Source organism: Pogona vitticeps, chromosome 5 (assembly GCF_051106095.1).
Source record: "Pogona vitticeps strain Pit_001003342236 chromosome 5, PviZW2.1, whole genome shotgun sequence".
Lineage (NCBI taxonomy): Eukaryota > Metazoa > Chordata > Lepidosauria > Squamata > Agamidae > Pogona > Pogona vitticeps.
Window position 1 is genome coordinate 107223645 of NC_135787.1, and position 16301 is coordinate 107239945.

Below are 16301 nucleotides of genomic sequence, written 5' to 3' on the forward strand. Positions count from 1 at the left end.
TGAGGGTTCATTTTCCCTTTGTGCCTCCTGCAAGTAAAACCACCTTGTATGGCTTTGGACTACACAGTCGCAGGACACCCCCCCCCCCAATAGGGGAATGGTAAAACGTCTGAGTATTTTCTATATAGAAAATCCTGAAAAGTGTCATTATAAGTCAGAATTGACTTGATAGTACACAATAATTACTTCACTGAATTTGACCAGCACAGACAGTTGAAAATTCCATTCCATTTTCATTTTCAACACTGGAACTCCACAAGCAATTTGGTTGATCCAATGGAGCTTCCTGGCACATTCCTTCCCTCTGCCCAATTGGTTCAGTTTGGGCCAATTACATTGGAGGAAGCATCCAGAGCTTTAGGCCGACCACCTCCCTGCTTGACCTTTGACCAGCATGGCTTACAAAAGTGGCCAATGAGGTGTCAGTAGACTGGCAATACCTCACTAAAGGAGGGTTGCCTTCCCCCATGTGCTAAGGAAAATATTATATGGTCCATTATAAAATAATCTAATTTGGCAACAGACAATCTTAACTTTAGGCCTGTTGTGAACATACCATTTATTGGCAAGGTGATTGAATGGGTGGTGGTGGAGCAGCTCTAGGTGTACTTGGAGAATTAGCCTGATCCATTCCCATTTGGATTAAGGCTGTGGTGCAATACTGAGATGGCATTGGTTGCACTGCATGATGACCTAGTAAGGGAGACCTATAGGGGAAGACTGACTGTCTTGGTTCTCCTGGGTCTCTCATTGGCTTTTGATACTGTCAACCATGATATCCTCCTGGACAGACTATCAGAGTTTGGGATTGGGTGTTTGGTGCTTAGCTGGCTCCAGTCCTTCCTCATTGATTGTGTCCAGAGAGTACAGCTTAGGGATGAGTTGTCAGCCCTTTGGACCCTCACTTGTGGTGTTCCTCAGGGGTCATCAATCTCCCAATTGCTTTGTAATATCTATGCTGAGCCATAGGGAGATCTGGCATGAAGTGTTATCAGTATGCTGATGACATACAACTCTTTCTCTCCTTTTTATGCACTGTCTGGATGCTTGAGTGCTGCCTGGTCTCAGTTCTGGAATGGGCCATGGCAAACAGAGGTGAGCTGGACCCAGACAAAATGAAGATGGGTTTCCTAAAGGTAGGTTAGTTGGTGGATAGGGTAATCCTACTGCTTACTGAGTGTGTTCAGAACCTGGGCATCTACCTGGATCTGGCTCTCTCCTGGGATTCCCGGATTGCCATTGTGACCAGATCAACCTATAATCAGCTGGGTTTATTGCATAGCTCTGCCCATACCTAGATGAAGGATCCCTTGGAGCATTGGTCATGCACTGGCGATCTCCAGGATCAACTAACTTAACACTTTTTGTGTGGGGCTTCCCTTCAAGTTGAGCTGGAGACTTCCAACAGGTTTAGAATGCGGCTGTCAAGCTGGTGCTGCATGTGGGTAAATTTGACCACATCACCCTAGTCCTGCCCTGCCTGCATTGGCTGCTTGTGACATCCTGGGTCAATATGAAGATTCTGATGATCACCTACAAAGCCCTCCATGGTTTGGAACCACACTACTTGGCAGAATACCTTTCCCCAAGATCATCTACTGCACCTCGAGATCTGTGCAGGCAATGGTCCCCCAGGTGGCCACACTGAAGGCTAGGAAAACATCAACAAGAAGCTAGGCCTTCTTGACTCTGGTGCTCACACTCTGGAACTGATTGCTGGTCAAGCTGCATCTGGCCTTATCCCTACCTACCTTTCAGAGGCTGCAAAAGATGATGCTCTTTAGAAATGTATTTGACGTCAACCTTGTATGATTTTTCTTCTACACAATTCACAAATCACACATTCAGGATGGAAAAGACTCAACATTTTTTTAATGTTTGAGAGAGTGAAACAGATAAGATTCTCTCACCCCTACAAAAGCTTCAGTGTTATGGTCCATGTGTGCCTTGCCATAAGTTAGAATATATAACATATTTAAGAGACATGTATGATTACATGAAGTATCTCTATTATTTACAACTTTAAAACATGGGGGAGAGGAGAATTTTGCATACCACCCCTCTTTGACATCTTAATTCATGCACATCTTGAATACATCCTTTTACAATTTCCACCAATTCATTTACTAATCTGATATTGCAACAAAGTAAATTCCAGTGAAAACATTCCTTTTAAAAAACCGAATGTGCTTACAAGACAATTAAATTTTACTATGCATGTTGCTTATACTACAGAATTAAATTTATGCAGGCATTGTATTGGTGGTCAATAAGAGCCCTGTAATGTTTCATGTTGTAAGGTTTCTTGGATCTGCTTTCTATTTTGCTCACAGAGGGCTTTCTTCAATGAAAATATCCAAGAAACAGGTACAGAAAACTAGTGCTGAATGATTAACCCCTCTCATTCTAATTGCTAAATCAATCATGATGCATTACTATAACAGGGTTTTTACTACGTTGTCTATCATAACCTGGATGTTCAGTTTTTTATTTAATTCCGCTGTAATTCCACCCAATGCTCTTTTAATGAAATATACTGCGTTGGGATTAGAGCCTGGAATACAATGGGACAAATTTCCTTTTCAGGAAACTATGTGAAATTATATGGGGGGGGGGGGCAATCGGAAGTAGGATCCCTGCATGATTTAATTCTGCAATAAGATTATTTCAAGTTTGTGTGGAGCATGAACATTTGTATTTTCAAAATGTCAATCTCTATCCGAATACAAATACAGGGCAGAAAAGAAAGCGGCTGCACATTTATTAATTGGAAACATGTAGGTACACATACAAAACAACAGCAGATAATGACTTTTTCCAGGACTGAGCCTTTGCTTTAATGAGCAGCGCATCAACTGCATGGGTTTCCCACAGACTTTGCTCTCAACATAAGCAGAAAACATGAGAAAATAAGGAAAGTCTGTTGTTTTGGTATCCATCAAAGCTTTCTTCCATGTGAAGAAGAGGCTAATTTGTCATTTCACACTCAAAAAGGCGTGAAAAAGCAAACTATGTGTGTGCATGCGGTGGGGGGTATGTTGGCTAGTAGGAAGGCAGTGCTGTGTCAGAACCTCTTGGAAATAATAAGATCAGCTGCTAGTTTTGCTTGATCTCATTTCTGGTGAAATAAACCAGGTTCAATTAAGCCACTAAACCATACCCTAGATGAAGCTGGTGTAAATCAGTCTGGCATCTGACCCAGAATTCTATTCAGTCTGAGTGAGCAAGTCTGTGGCCCTATACTTTATTCAACTGCCTTGGAATAAGGCCCATTATATTTCATGGGACTTATTTCTAAAGAGAGACATGTAAATCTACAAAAGAGCAGAGAAATAAAAATTAGGAACATTTTACAAAACCGCAAAGCTGCCAATCTCTAGGTTGTGCGTTATTTACACTAGGACTTTGTTCTCTTTCTTTGTAAAAAAATATAAAACAATAATTCCGACAATGCACCACAGTCTTTAAAATATATAAGACCTCTGCACAAAGAATACACAGCTGATTAAAAGACTGCTTCCCTCCAGTTTTCCAGGCAGATCTAATTTTATCACTCTTTTGTACCAAAGAAAGAAATGCAAAGGGGAAAAAAAAGGACTTAAAGCAATAGTGGTGGGGTAAGACATGGATTTGGGGACAGGGGGCACCTTCAGAGACTGACAGAACTGGTGCTGGCAAAAATCCCATTTCTTACTAATAGGATTTGTAAGCCTACCTCTGCTTTGTTTCTTAGAAATTTTACCATTCCCTGGCAGTCCCAATTGGAGTCAACATGTCATCAGGTCTTCAAACCTGTTGCTACTTGCACCCTAATGGGGAAAAAACACTGCTACATTTCTTCCTGTAAAGCTATGGGGGCTTAGAATGAATAAATCCGCATTATTGCCCAATTTAGGGCACTGACATACCCTAATGACATTGTTGAGGAAATACAACTGTACAACTGAACTTGTGGTATTTGTAGCAGAATCCATAACAACTGTGGGCAAAGCAGGACTATTGGTTGTTCTGGGTTTTTCGGGCTCTTTGGCCATGTTCTGAAGGTTGTTCTTCCTGACGTTTCGCCAGTCTCTGTGGCCGGCATCTCAGCTCCCAAACAAACTGCACCAGAGCACAGAATGCTGTCCTCTGAAGATGCCGGCCACAGAGACTGGTGAAACCTTAGAAAGGACAACCTTCAGAACATGGCCAAAGAGCCCGAAAAACCCAGAACAACTATTAGATCCTGGCTGTGAAAGCCTTTGCGAATGTAAAGCAGGACTATCCCAATGTTATTAGATAGAGGTTCCCAGCATTCCTTACTATTGGCTCTGTTTGCTTGGTCAGCTGGGTACTGCAGGCCTGCACCATTTCAAGGGTCGTGCTTGCCCACCTGAATTACAGTTTAGCAGGTCACATCTTTGGGCCTCTTCCTTAGCTTCTGTTTTTTAACACACCCTTACCAATACTTAGTTTCCTTGGGCACTTCGATTTTTGTTGACGCTCCCCCTATATTTTTAAAAATGTCATAATAGTGTAGAAATGTATATTTTAAATATGAAGTCCTAAATTTGAGGCTCTACTAACGTGAGGCCTGGGACAAATAGTCCTCCTGGTCCTCATTGTGTTAGGCCCTAAAGGTATCTCCAGCCTGTTCTGAAATGTAATAGAATTTAGCACTTGTTTAGCAAACACCAGGCATATGTTTCCATCTAGAAACAAAATGATTGAAAAATTATATAAATTAAGTCTTCAGAGCCTGAGATGCAAGCACAATAATCCCAATTCATATCTCAAAATTGCTGATTATTATACAGGGTTCTGAAGAAAACCCCCAAAGGCTAGTGTATTCTTCCATGTGGTCTCATATATATTAATGACTCAGCATTGACTGGTCTCTTCAAGAAGCAACATCAATAGGGAGAGTCTAGAAAAAAAAACAGTAACAAAAGTATTTTCATTTGCAAAAAAAGTCCTTTCTTTAAATAAAATAGGCAAACTATGTAGAGACAAGCCGAGTGTGTTGGGTACTAGGTTGGTGATGTCGCCGGTTCCGTTTTTTCTTCATCTCTTGGACATGTTTCCACTTTGGCCCGCCTTTGTTACGCTGCCGTTTCTTTTCCCGGTGCCACATTTGCTCACAGTACTCATCCAGACTGAAGCTGGGGCTGCTAAGAAGCTGAATGTAGTCCTTGTACCTAAGTCGTGACTCAGCTTGCAGATCCCGCACTCGCCCTTCCTCATCATCTGTCTTCTGAGAACTTTCCATCTGTCCATTCTCAATGACATTTAAATTTAACTTCACAATGGTTTGGACAAATGTGTGCTCCTGCGCTTTGCAATAATACACCCCGGTGTCCTTCTTCTGCAAACTACGGATCAACAGGCCATATTCTGTCTTGATGACTCTTTCATCAGGTTTCAGCTGTGAAAGGAAAGAAGGTGGTGAAAAAAGAAAATGCCATTAATTTACAAAAAAAGAAGTGTAGTGAAAGTCCATGATAGAGAAACTGACAGATAATGAACCATGGAGCTTTTGATGAGACTGTTAAATGTGAGGCTATACTAGAAAATCCTAGCTGTGATAAACCTGGCTACGCATTCATACCTGAACCTCTAGAATATACCATGCATTCGAGGAACCAGTCAGAAGACCATCAAACCTTGTGCTAGAGTAATTCTGTTTGCTTTCGAGATGTCATAGGTTTCCATGTTGCTTGAGCTGCAACAGACTAGTAAGTTACATTTATTTGACTGGTTAATTATTCCACTTAAAACTCGTCTTTCCTCCAATGAACTCAAGGCTATATACATATGTTTCCTCCTGCGCATTACAGATTCACAACATGTCAGCCTGAGACAGAGACTTGCTTGAAGTCATCCAGTCCTTTTCATGGCTCTGTGGGTACTAGAACCGGTACTTCCCAAGTCCTGGTCCACTAATCCACAGTGGCAGACTAAAAGAACCAGAAAAATTGTCAGTACCTGAACATGCCCTGAAACAAGCTGGACATGAAATCCTGTTTCAAAACACAGAAGTACTGGACAACACCAGTAATCAATATGTTAGTACACAGGGAAGCCATTGAAATTCACAAACACCAGCACAGCTTCAACAAAAAAGAAGAAAGTCTAAAACTCAACAAAGCCTGGCTCCTAGCACTGAAAAATACTGCCTGCAAAAGGTCAATGAACTCTACCTAGCCACAAGGACCAATGATCACTGCACACAAAAGACTAGCTAAGAACACCCATCAATCACAGTGACAGATCATCTCTCCCCCCTTATCACAACAATACACACATAACAAAAAACACCCTGATCACCATAATCATCTGATCTCCTTAAAAGGACAAAAAGCTGATCGCACAGCTACAAATACTCAGCTATCCCACACAGTACACCAGAACACAGACAGAGTTCTAACTCCTGTCCTCTGAAGATGCCAGCCACAGAGACTGGATGTTAGGAAGAAAAATCTTTGGAATATGGCCAAACAGCCCAAAAAACCTACAACAACCTCTGGACACTGTTTAACCTATGTTGCTTTGCCTGTTAATGGTAAAGGTGGCTAGTAAGGACAAGTGATCTTATCAAGCTTGATGCCATTCAGGTGCTCAGCTTCACCTTTAGACTTTCACTAGCTCTGACCTTCTACTTGCCCCCTATAAGTGTCAGGTACCATAGCAGGCAGGTACCCCTAAAGCAGGCACAGTGTTTATGAAGACAGAGCTGCACTTTTAAAATGCCAGTATGATTCAGAAAAAACTTTCATTTTCTCCTGTTAGACTCACTATTCTAAAAGCATATTATGGGCGATTGTTTCAAATGACAATTTGTGTCTAATCAAAGGGAGAAAACCCAGCATTTTCTGCCCTACACATTTCATATGGTTTAATCACTGAGCTATTATAGAGTTTGTCTTCTGGGGTCTGTTAATAACACAGAATACATATTACTAGAATTAAGGGGAAAACCACATCCATCTTTTATGGATTTTGTAACTGATGTAGTAAACATTTCCTGATGTGGAAGCCAGCGTTTTACTTCCAGTCATTTTACCATTCAAGTAACGATTCTAGTGGTAGCATGGCAAAAATGTCAGAATTCATTACAAAAAAGGTAGGTAGTTGCCAATGAATGAAGAGGATGGAACAATGAAATGTAACAAAATAACAGAGGATTAACTTGCACAGATCCATTCAGATTGCTGCTTGTTTGATATCCCTTAAAGACAGTTGGTGGCAGATATATTATTTAAAGTATGGGCTTTCAAGTGCTTTTGCTCTTAGCCACTATACATGAGCTGTATTCAGACATTCCCTTATCTGGCATCATCAACATGGATAGTGCAGAATTGCTTTCCTGTGACTCTGAAGAGGAGAGGTTCCTGCTTGTTTGTAGGCTCTACATGCAGGCATGAACAAAGAAAAAACATGAGTTCTTGCTCATATGTAGAGCCTACATATGAGCATGAATTCCCTTTTCACAAACCATGTGAACAAAACAATGGAGTTAGGAAGAAGGGCTAGCTGCCACCTCTATCCCTGGTAACAATGTTAAACAAGGTGACTGAATGGGACCAATATCTCCACACAAGATATTCTGTTTCAAATACAGTGGTGCCTCACTTAACAGGCACCCTGTTTAACGACGAAATCGCATAGCGATTAACTTTTTGCGATTGCATTGCAATGTTCCCTATGGGGAAAAATCACTTTGCGATGATCGGTACCCTATTTCGCTTACCAATCATCGGAAAGCAATGATCAGCGGTTCCAAAATGGCCACCGGGTAAAAAAAAATGGCCACCCACGGTTTTCTGGGACAGATTCCTCGCTTACCGGGCAGCGAAAATGGCCGCCGTATGGAGGATTTTCACTTAAAGGTGAGTCTGAAGCCAATAGGAACACATTGAAGGGGTTTCAATGCATTCCTATGGGCTTTTTAATATTGCATAGTGACGAAATCGCTTTGCAGCGATCTTTGCTGCACCGATTATCATCGCTATGCGAGGCACCACTGTACAGATGATGTCAATAGAAATTGACATGAATGAGACAATAGTGAATTCTACTGCCACACTGAAGTCTCCACATGGAAGAATCAGCCTGATTAAGTTACACACAGCACGTACCACTGGGAAATATGCTCATTGTACAATTGAGCCATTCAGAAATTCAGGGTTCTATTGAAAGTTTTACTCTTTAAAAAAATTATGTATGTAGAAGACAAAGATAGGACAAGGGAAAGGAGGCCAAAATGATGTTGGAAAACTGCCCAAATGACACATGTGCCTTTCCAGCAAACTTCAGAAGGAACAGATTCCAGAGGCATGGAGATGACTAAATTAAATTTATTCACAGTGAGTAGATTGTACACAGTTTCTTTATGTGAAAAATATGTGGACAATTCCCCCTCTCCCTTAACATACGTACAGAGACTGGTGAGCTACTATGCAAACTCAACCAAGTTTTCAGGCAGATATGTGCAGCTGTCTTTGGGCCACCCTATGGACCCATCGACTGCCTCCAAGACCACAAGGCAGCTGTTGAAAAAAGGATATGTGATCAAGTAACAGAACATGGGGTTGACAGTCAGGGAGTGCTCCAGGGTTGCATTTTGTCCTGCCACTCACTTGTAATATGACTTTGGGCAATGAGATCCAGATGCCGAAGGCTACTAACAAATGACCACAGTCCTTTAGTGAATTATGGACCTGCTTAGCCTTTTTTCACTGGAATAAGTACAATGCACCCAAAATTTAGGATGACAAGGAAAGGAATTTCTGAACAGAATCCACCTCTGCTAATAAAGTACATCATATGAATGAGATGTAAATCCTAGTTTGACTTGCCTTCATAGGTATGGGTGAAGAATTTCTACATTCTCCACCTTGCCCACAAGAATGGTGCAGAATTTACAGATACACTTCATACTGTTCATGCAATGCTGAGAATGATATTGGGGAGAAATTCTTTATTTTCTGCGCAAAACTGCAATCTGTGTGCATTGCACAAATAATGAAGACAACTGCTGTCTTTGTTTTGTGGCCATCTAAAAATACAAAAAAAAATTGTGAAGTTTTGTGGCTCAAAATTAACCTTCTCAGACACAAGGGACATAATTCTTTATTTAAAAACCCTTTTGTTACACATGTTATGCAGACTGATATAGCCACCTCTTTGAAAACTCTTCCAGATATCTTTAGTGCTGCCACCAAAAAGTTTGCCTGACAAAAAATTCCAAACAAGTCCAAATTTGGGATATGTCAATGGGTCCAGCTTTATTTTGTTAAAAGTCATTCCGTTATTTCACCAAGCTTTATGTAACTAACTGACGGACAGCTTAAAGCAAAGAAATAAACTGCAACTTCCAGAAGAAGGATTACATTGTTATCTCTGCTAATATTTACAAGCACTTCAGGGGAAAGGATTTAAATTGTTCAATGGGGGTAGGTGGGAAGGATCTAAGGAAAAAAACTGAGTAGGATAAGAACAGAGGCTACTTGATTCTGGACATGGCAGGCATTTGATAAATGATGCAGCATATATGATAACATTAAGGGAATTAGGAGATGATTAACGTAAGAAGAATCTGGCTAGGTGAAATCAAAGTTCAGCAAAACCTGTATCCTCTTATGAACAGCCAGATGCTTCTGAGAAGCTTCTCGTGAACATACTGTGAAGATGTGAATATTTGCTGAGGAAGAGCTGGTACAATGTTTTGGAAACTGGAAGGCCCAATTAGGTACCATGGTTAATGAATATTAATAAATATTATGTTCCCTTAATATGTCTAATCTTTTCTCTTAAAAGCCATCTAAATCCTTTTATGGAAATGAATATGAGTTAAATACTTTTTTCTCTTGTTTATATTGTCCACATTGTTTATGACCAATCAATTTGCTTAAATTACACTAAATCTAGTATTATGAGAAATTATTTTTCCTGGTTTTCATGCATAAATGAAACATGGTTTTTGCTGAGGCTGTTTCCTTTGGTTTTTTTTTTTCTAATTCAAACCCTTTAACTTTCAGTTAGACAGAGTCACACTGGAAGGAGAGCTCAAACAGCAAAACCAGCAACACTGTTCCGAAAGCTGAAGGAGAATAAGGATGGCAGTGCCTCTGTGAGCTAGGAGTTCAGTTCTTACTTTTGATTCTCTCCATGCCTTCTACTAGGGATGGGACTTTTGGGATCAGAGGAATGAGGAAAAACAAGAAAAAGACACTTTTGTCAGCTAAATTCCAAAATAACTTGGCCAGCAGGCCTCCTTGGCATTTCTTCCCCCTTTATTTTTGGGAGGATCTATTGCTCACCCCCGCACTTCTTTCCCGGATAATTTTGTTTACCTGCTGCTGTGTGCTAGTGGTGGACTCAAAGAACAGAAGAAGATATGGTAGTGAGGAGAGAAATCTTCCAATCATATAGTCATTTTGACTGAGGAGTTCTTTGTATTACAGTCGTGCCCCGCTTAACGATTACCCCATATAACAACGAATCCATTTCACAACTATGTTTTAATGGTTTTTTTTGCTTTGCCACGATTGGTTTCCTGCTTCAGGAACCGATTCTTCGCATTATGATGATCAAAACAACTGATCATCAGGTTTTCAAAATGGCCACCGGCTGCTCAAAATGGCCCCCTGCTGTTTTCTAGGATGGATTCCTCGCTTTACAGGCACCAAAAATAGGCGCTGTATGGAGGATCTTCGCTGGACAAGCAGGTATTCAGACCATTGGAATGCACTGAACGGTTTTCAATGTATTTCAATGGGCTTTTTTATTTTGCTGTACGTTTTCACTCTACAGTGATTTTGCTGGAACGAATTAACGTCGTCAAGCGAGGCACCACTGTATTACCTTTATTTGCTTCCTTGCTTTTCTTGGTTTTGGGAGAGTGTGTGGTATATTTTCTTTATGGTTATGATTATTTGGCCCCCTCCAATGGTGAATGGGAGTGTTTTCCTGATTAAACTGATTTTTCTTAAAAAGATGTTATTGGATTAATTTACTGTGGATTGTCTATCATCCTGCTGATTTTTGAGTAGTTTGTAATGTTTCTCAAAGTCTTTGGAGGAGTGCTATTGTGTACTGGCCCAAAATCGTGGCTTAGCTATGCATTCTTTGTTATCCTGTGATATGAAAAAAGGATGAATAATTTTGTACACACTGAGCACTGCTTCATTCCTGTTTTCTCCTTTCCTTATGTACTTGGTGTCCTGTTTTCCGAGAGGCTCACAACTCATTCTGCCTTTCCTCTTTATTTTTCTCCCTGAGGTAACTAGAATTTCATAAACCATCTGGCATTCCCCTACTTGTTACTATGTCTTAACCTTTCACTCAGACACTTAATATATACCACTTTCTGGTGGATAAATGAAGAAAGAAAGAAAGAAAGAAAGAAAGAAAGAAAGAAAGAAAGAAAGAAAGAAAGAAAGAAAGAAAGAAAGAAAGAAAGAAAGAAAGAAAGAAAGAAAGAACTTTCAATAGTTCTATAGACTGTGAATTGGTCAAATCTTGCTCTGAAAGGGTATCAAAACTAGAAGCTCCCACCATATCTTGGGACAGGAAATCCCCTAAATTAATGACACTGTTGTCTGAAAAAGTACTCCTTTATCATCATTTTGATGGTGGTATATTTGGCTTACACTGCAATAATTACAAAGGAGTAAAAATACCCAGTCACATCAACCATATCTTTCAGTGTGACCTGCAGATCCATTTTTATACATTGCATTTTAGAAGAAAAAGCCCTAAAGCAATTAAAAAAAAAGAAACAGAAAGCAAAAGAAGATTCAAATGTGCAGTAGGATCAGGTTAGGTCAATGCCACTTGCCCTCTATGAATTGTGTGTTTTTAGAAAACTTCCATCATTACAAATCAGCTCTTCGACTGTTGAAGAGTGCACCTGCCTCTGCAGATAGAGTGGCTTCAAAGCTTGCTTTCCCTTCATTAATCATCACATGAAAGATAGCTGGAGGTAAAGGAAAGGATAAAAGGCAGTGACCAGGGACGTGTGTGTGTAAAAGCAAAAAGATGAAGCAAATATGAAATATGTCTTTTAGAAAAAGACACAATTTTCATGTTTTAACCACAGGCATATTTATATTTTTTTATATATATTAGGATATATTTTAAGATGTATGTGTGAAAAATACTTCTAAAACTCATGCTGAGTATTGTACATTTTTAAAAACAAAGTTGAAGATTGATGCAAAACTGAGATGAGATGAACTTCTGAATAAATGGAAAACAGACACAGATTGGAAACAGGCTGACCTGTCATTCATCCTTACCAACGGCATTAATATTTCATTCTGTACAGCAGCTTATACTTTTCAAAGCACTTCGTACAAAATCTCTAATTCCTACAAGAAGCCTGAAATATGAGTTTGCATGATTATGCTCATATTACAGATTGAAGCAAGGAGGGGCTTAAGCTTTGAAATGGCGGTTTGCAAAGGCTACCAAGTTCACAACATTGGTGACATTGGTGACTCAGAGACTTCCTAAATCACAACTCAAGCTTCTTAAGCACTAGGCTACATCAGCCTTCATTCTAATCATTACTGCTCCTAATTCTTAACACAGTTAATGAAGTTTTGCAGCATGGGATGTGAGTTTGGGGCTTAAGCAGAACACTTCCACATGCTGGAAGTTTAAATCAAAGAGGAAGAAACTGCATATTCGTGTCATTTGATGAGGTCGTCATAAAGATTCTATACTTTTGTTAATATATATGTTAACATATCCTTATACAGTGGTGCCTCGCTTAACGATTGCTTCGTACAACGAAAAATTCACTTAACGATGGCTTTTTCAGAGCAATCTTGTGCTTCACTTAACAATTTCCCTACAGGCAATTTTCGCTTAATGATTTCGGGACCATGCTTCACTTAACGATGACAGTTTTAGGTCCCCTTGTTTCGCTTAACGTTTTTGCTATTTTTAAAATATTCTAAAATGTTTAAAAATGTTTAAAATGCTTGGAATCGTTAGTGCACCTAATAAAACCTTCGTTAACTTAATTTGGCTTTGTTCTGAGTCTTTTTTAATTTTTTGTGAATTTTTTCCCCATTGAAATAGGCTTCAATGCATTTCAATGGGTTTCGCTTAACGTTTTTTCCTATGGGGATTTTCGCTTAAGGATGGTAATCCATTCCAATTGGAACGGATTATCCGGTTTTCAATGCATCTCTATGGGAAATGGTGTTTCGCTTAACGATGTTTTCACATAGCGATGTTTTTTTTGAACCAATTAAAATCGTTAAGCGAGGCACCACTGTATTTAGTAGTTCTCCTGTGAATAACTGCTGGTTTTTGCTTTTTGTTTTTGTATACCTAATGGAATTGATTCCATTACTCCTATGTCTCAGAGTGGCTTTTAATCAAGTGGAATCTTTTACATATTGCCTGCAAAGAACTTCCTCAGTTATCCTAAAACAACCAGCACATAACACAAAGCATTGTGTCTTTGCTCATAGAATGCCTTTTATGGTTCAAAACTCTTTACTGATAGCACTCAGTAGAGGTATCTGAGGAGCGGGCAAATGCAGTGGGCAGCAGTGGCAGGCAGATGGGAACAGGAGACAGCCCGTGGTGGGTGGGAACTGTGCCAACATCATGAAACACAGCACACTGAAGTGAGAGAGCACTTGGAAGAATGAAAGAGGCAGAAGGCAGCAGTAGACTGAAGAATGGCGCAGTCCTGTGAGCAGAGTGCGCCATGCTCTTACTTAAAGGGGTCTTCAGGGAAGCTCAGCAATAGTAAATTGACCTTAAGGAAAATGTTTTTCTATAGATCCAGGTGTAAGCAGTGTGGACTGAGAATGTCAGAGAGAACAAACTTGCACTAGGCACACTAATTGGTGGGCAAGGTCGCAATCTCACTGCCACCTTGCTTAGAGCTCCCCAAAGAGACTCCTTCTCAGCCCAGTAAGAAAAGGAATCAACCTCTTTTGGCTTGCAGGGCGCCTGCATGTACTCCTCTACCTATGGCTCTACCACGCACTTCCTTTAAAGCAAAGAGTGTGCTGCTTAGGGCAGTGTCTCTGGAGGACAGGGCCCTACCATGCTTGTCAAGACAGCACCTCAGAAAGATTGTCCTGTTATTGCAGGGGTGAGGGACATGGGACAACTGCTGGTACAGTGGTGCCTCGCTAGACGATAATAATCTGTTCCACTGAAATTGCTGTTTAGCGAAATCATCGTCTAGCAAAAACCATTTCCCCATTGGAATGCATTGAAACCTGTTTAATGCATTCCAATGGGGAAGAATCATCGTTGTCTAGCGAAGATCGGCCATAGGAAAGCCACTTTGCGAACCGCTGATCAGCTGTTTAAATAGCTGTCTTGCAAAACTTAGGTCCAGACCACGGAGAGAGCTGTCAAAATCATTGTCTAGCAAAAATTGGTTTGCGAAGCAGGGACCAAACATTGTCCAGTGAAATTCCCCCATAGGAATCACTGTTTTGCAAATCGCTATAGAAATCGCAAAAAGTCAAGGTCTAGCAAAAAAAATTGTCATGCGGGATAACTGTCTAGCGAGGCACCACTGTACTGGGGTGCTATGGACATTGCTAGTTTCTTTCTGCTCTGTGTGACTCCTAAGTGCCAGCTGTACCTTCTTTGTTAACTGCTGCTACATGTGCTGGAAATTTGGCTGGCATTGCCCAACCTATTGCTGCTGCTTCATATCTGTTGCCTGCTAATTTGGATGTTTTTAAAAAATACACCTAGCCTTTTGCTTTCTAATCTACATGAGTTAACTTTGAATATTAAAAATTATTATTACGGAATCTGCACTGAACTTACCTTTACCAAAATTTGCAAATGCAATTGCCTGTTGGAGCTTTAGTACCTCTGGTCAACCCCAAACGCTATGGCAGGGGCACATGAAAAAAAGAGCTAGTTATTGATGGAGCAGCCAAAAAACTTGTTGTGACTCCCTTCCCTCTCTGGGAATTGTACATGGAAAGGAAAAGGAGGCAAAACAGGAACCTATGAGCTGTCATTTCAAGTATATGACTTGTTACATCCCCTGGAAATGTACAAGGCAGTTTGGCAAAGCTGCAGTCCCAACAGATTCCAGGTTGAAGCCAGTTGAGTGCAAGTGATTCCAATACTTTTTTACAAGTTACAAGAGGCTCCTGCTAAGAACTGAGCAGAAACATCCAAGCCTTTTTCACCCCGACACCTATCATGCATATTATGTTGCACAGAGGAATTTAATGAGAAATAAATCGAGGAGTACAGGACGTTAGCTATTTCAGCGCATTAGATTTTATGAACAAATGATGTAGTAGGTGTTGTTAATGTTAATTCCTGTCTCCCCCTCTGTCTTTCTTCTTTTTTTCACATTTGAACAACAATATATACAAACACTTCCTACAACGTCAGCAATTAACACCCAAAATGTACGAACAAACACCCTAGTGATGCTAAAACAAGAGTGCCAGGCAATTAACTCATGACCCTTTAAAAAACTGCTTCCAACTGCAGGGAGCTTTACTCCCACTGGCGACAGAATGACCTGGTGACAGCTCTTGTACTACCGGAGATCCTGTTCCCTCCCCACACCCTGTTCTGACTGGAAGTGGGATTCCAAAACATGACCTTAAAGGTGAAGCACAGGAGACATCCTGCTGGGCCCAATGCCTGTTAACTTAATCTGGATTTTGCCCTCTCCTTCCCCTCAGGAAACTGTATTGCATGTCATGATGAACAGCACACAGACCTCTATTTCTGGAGTGACACTTCAAAGGTCTATTACAGCAGTCGACCAAAAGTGTTTGGAGTGCAACATGCCCCTTGCTAAATGTGGTATTGTCATATCTAAATACTGGAATGCCTAAGATACATTTAAAAGCAGTATAGATCTGCCTTTGGAGAAATAGAGAAAGGAGGAGGAGAAGGAAGTGGTTGCATAAGAAAATGGGAAGACATATGCCTCTGATTGAAAGTCAATGTAGAACTAGATCACTTAATCTAATTACAAGTCTAATTGGTTTTTTTTTAAAAAAAACCCACACACATTGGGGAAAACAACTAGCTAAATGCAGAGAATATATATTTCCCATAATCTGTAGTCTGATCCTAAAATACTTGAGCAAATAAGCTGTATGGTAAGAATGATCCTATTCCAGAGTCGGGGCCCGAAGTATGATGAGCCACATATATAACCTGAATGAGCATATTTTTCCTCTCTCTGTGTATTTACATAACAGCAAATTCCTAATACATAACATGTAATAGAAAAAGGAAGGCCACTGATTGCACAGGGATTGTCCTCTTAGTCCCCTGCTCCGTTTTTACAT

The 16301-nt window shown here is 40.4% G+C and overlaps 1 protein-coding gene across 3 annotated transcripts in view; it reads right to left on the minus strand.

The window, feature by feature from the left end:
• Window positions 1-1850: 1850 nt before the first annotated feature.
• SEMA3D (semaphorin 3D) overlaps window positions 1851-16301 on the minus strand; it is a 204918-nt gene continuing 190467 nt past the window's right edge. For all 3 annotated transcript variants that reach the window (XM_020800516.3, XM_073000805.2, XM_078394234.1), the window contains exon 18: window positions 1851-5404. In XM_020800516.3, coding sequence (XP_020656175.3) covers window positions 4979-5404 — 426 coding nt within the window. In that variant the 3' untranslated portion in view covers window positions 1851-4978. The remainder of the gene's footprint in view (window positions 5405-16301) is intronic.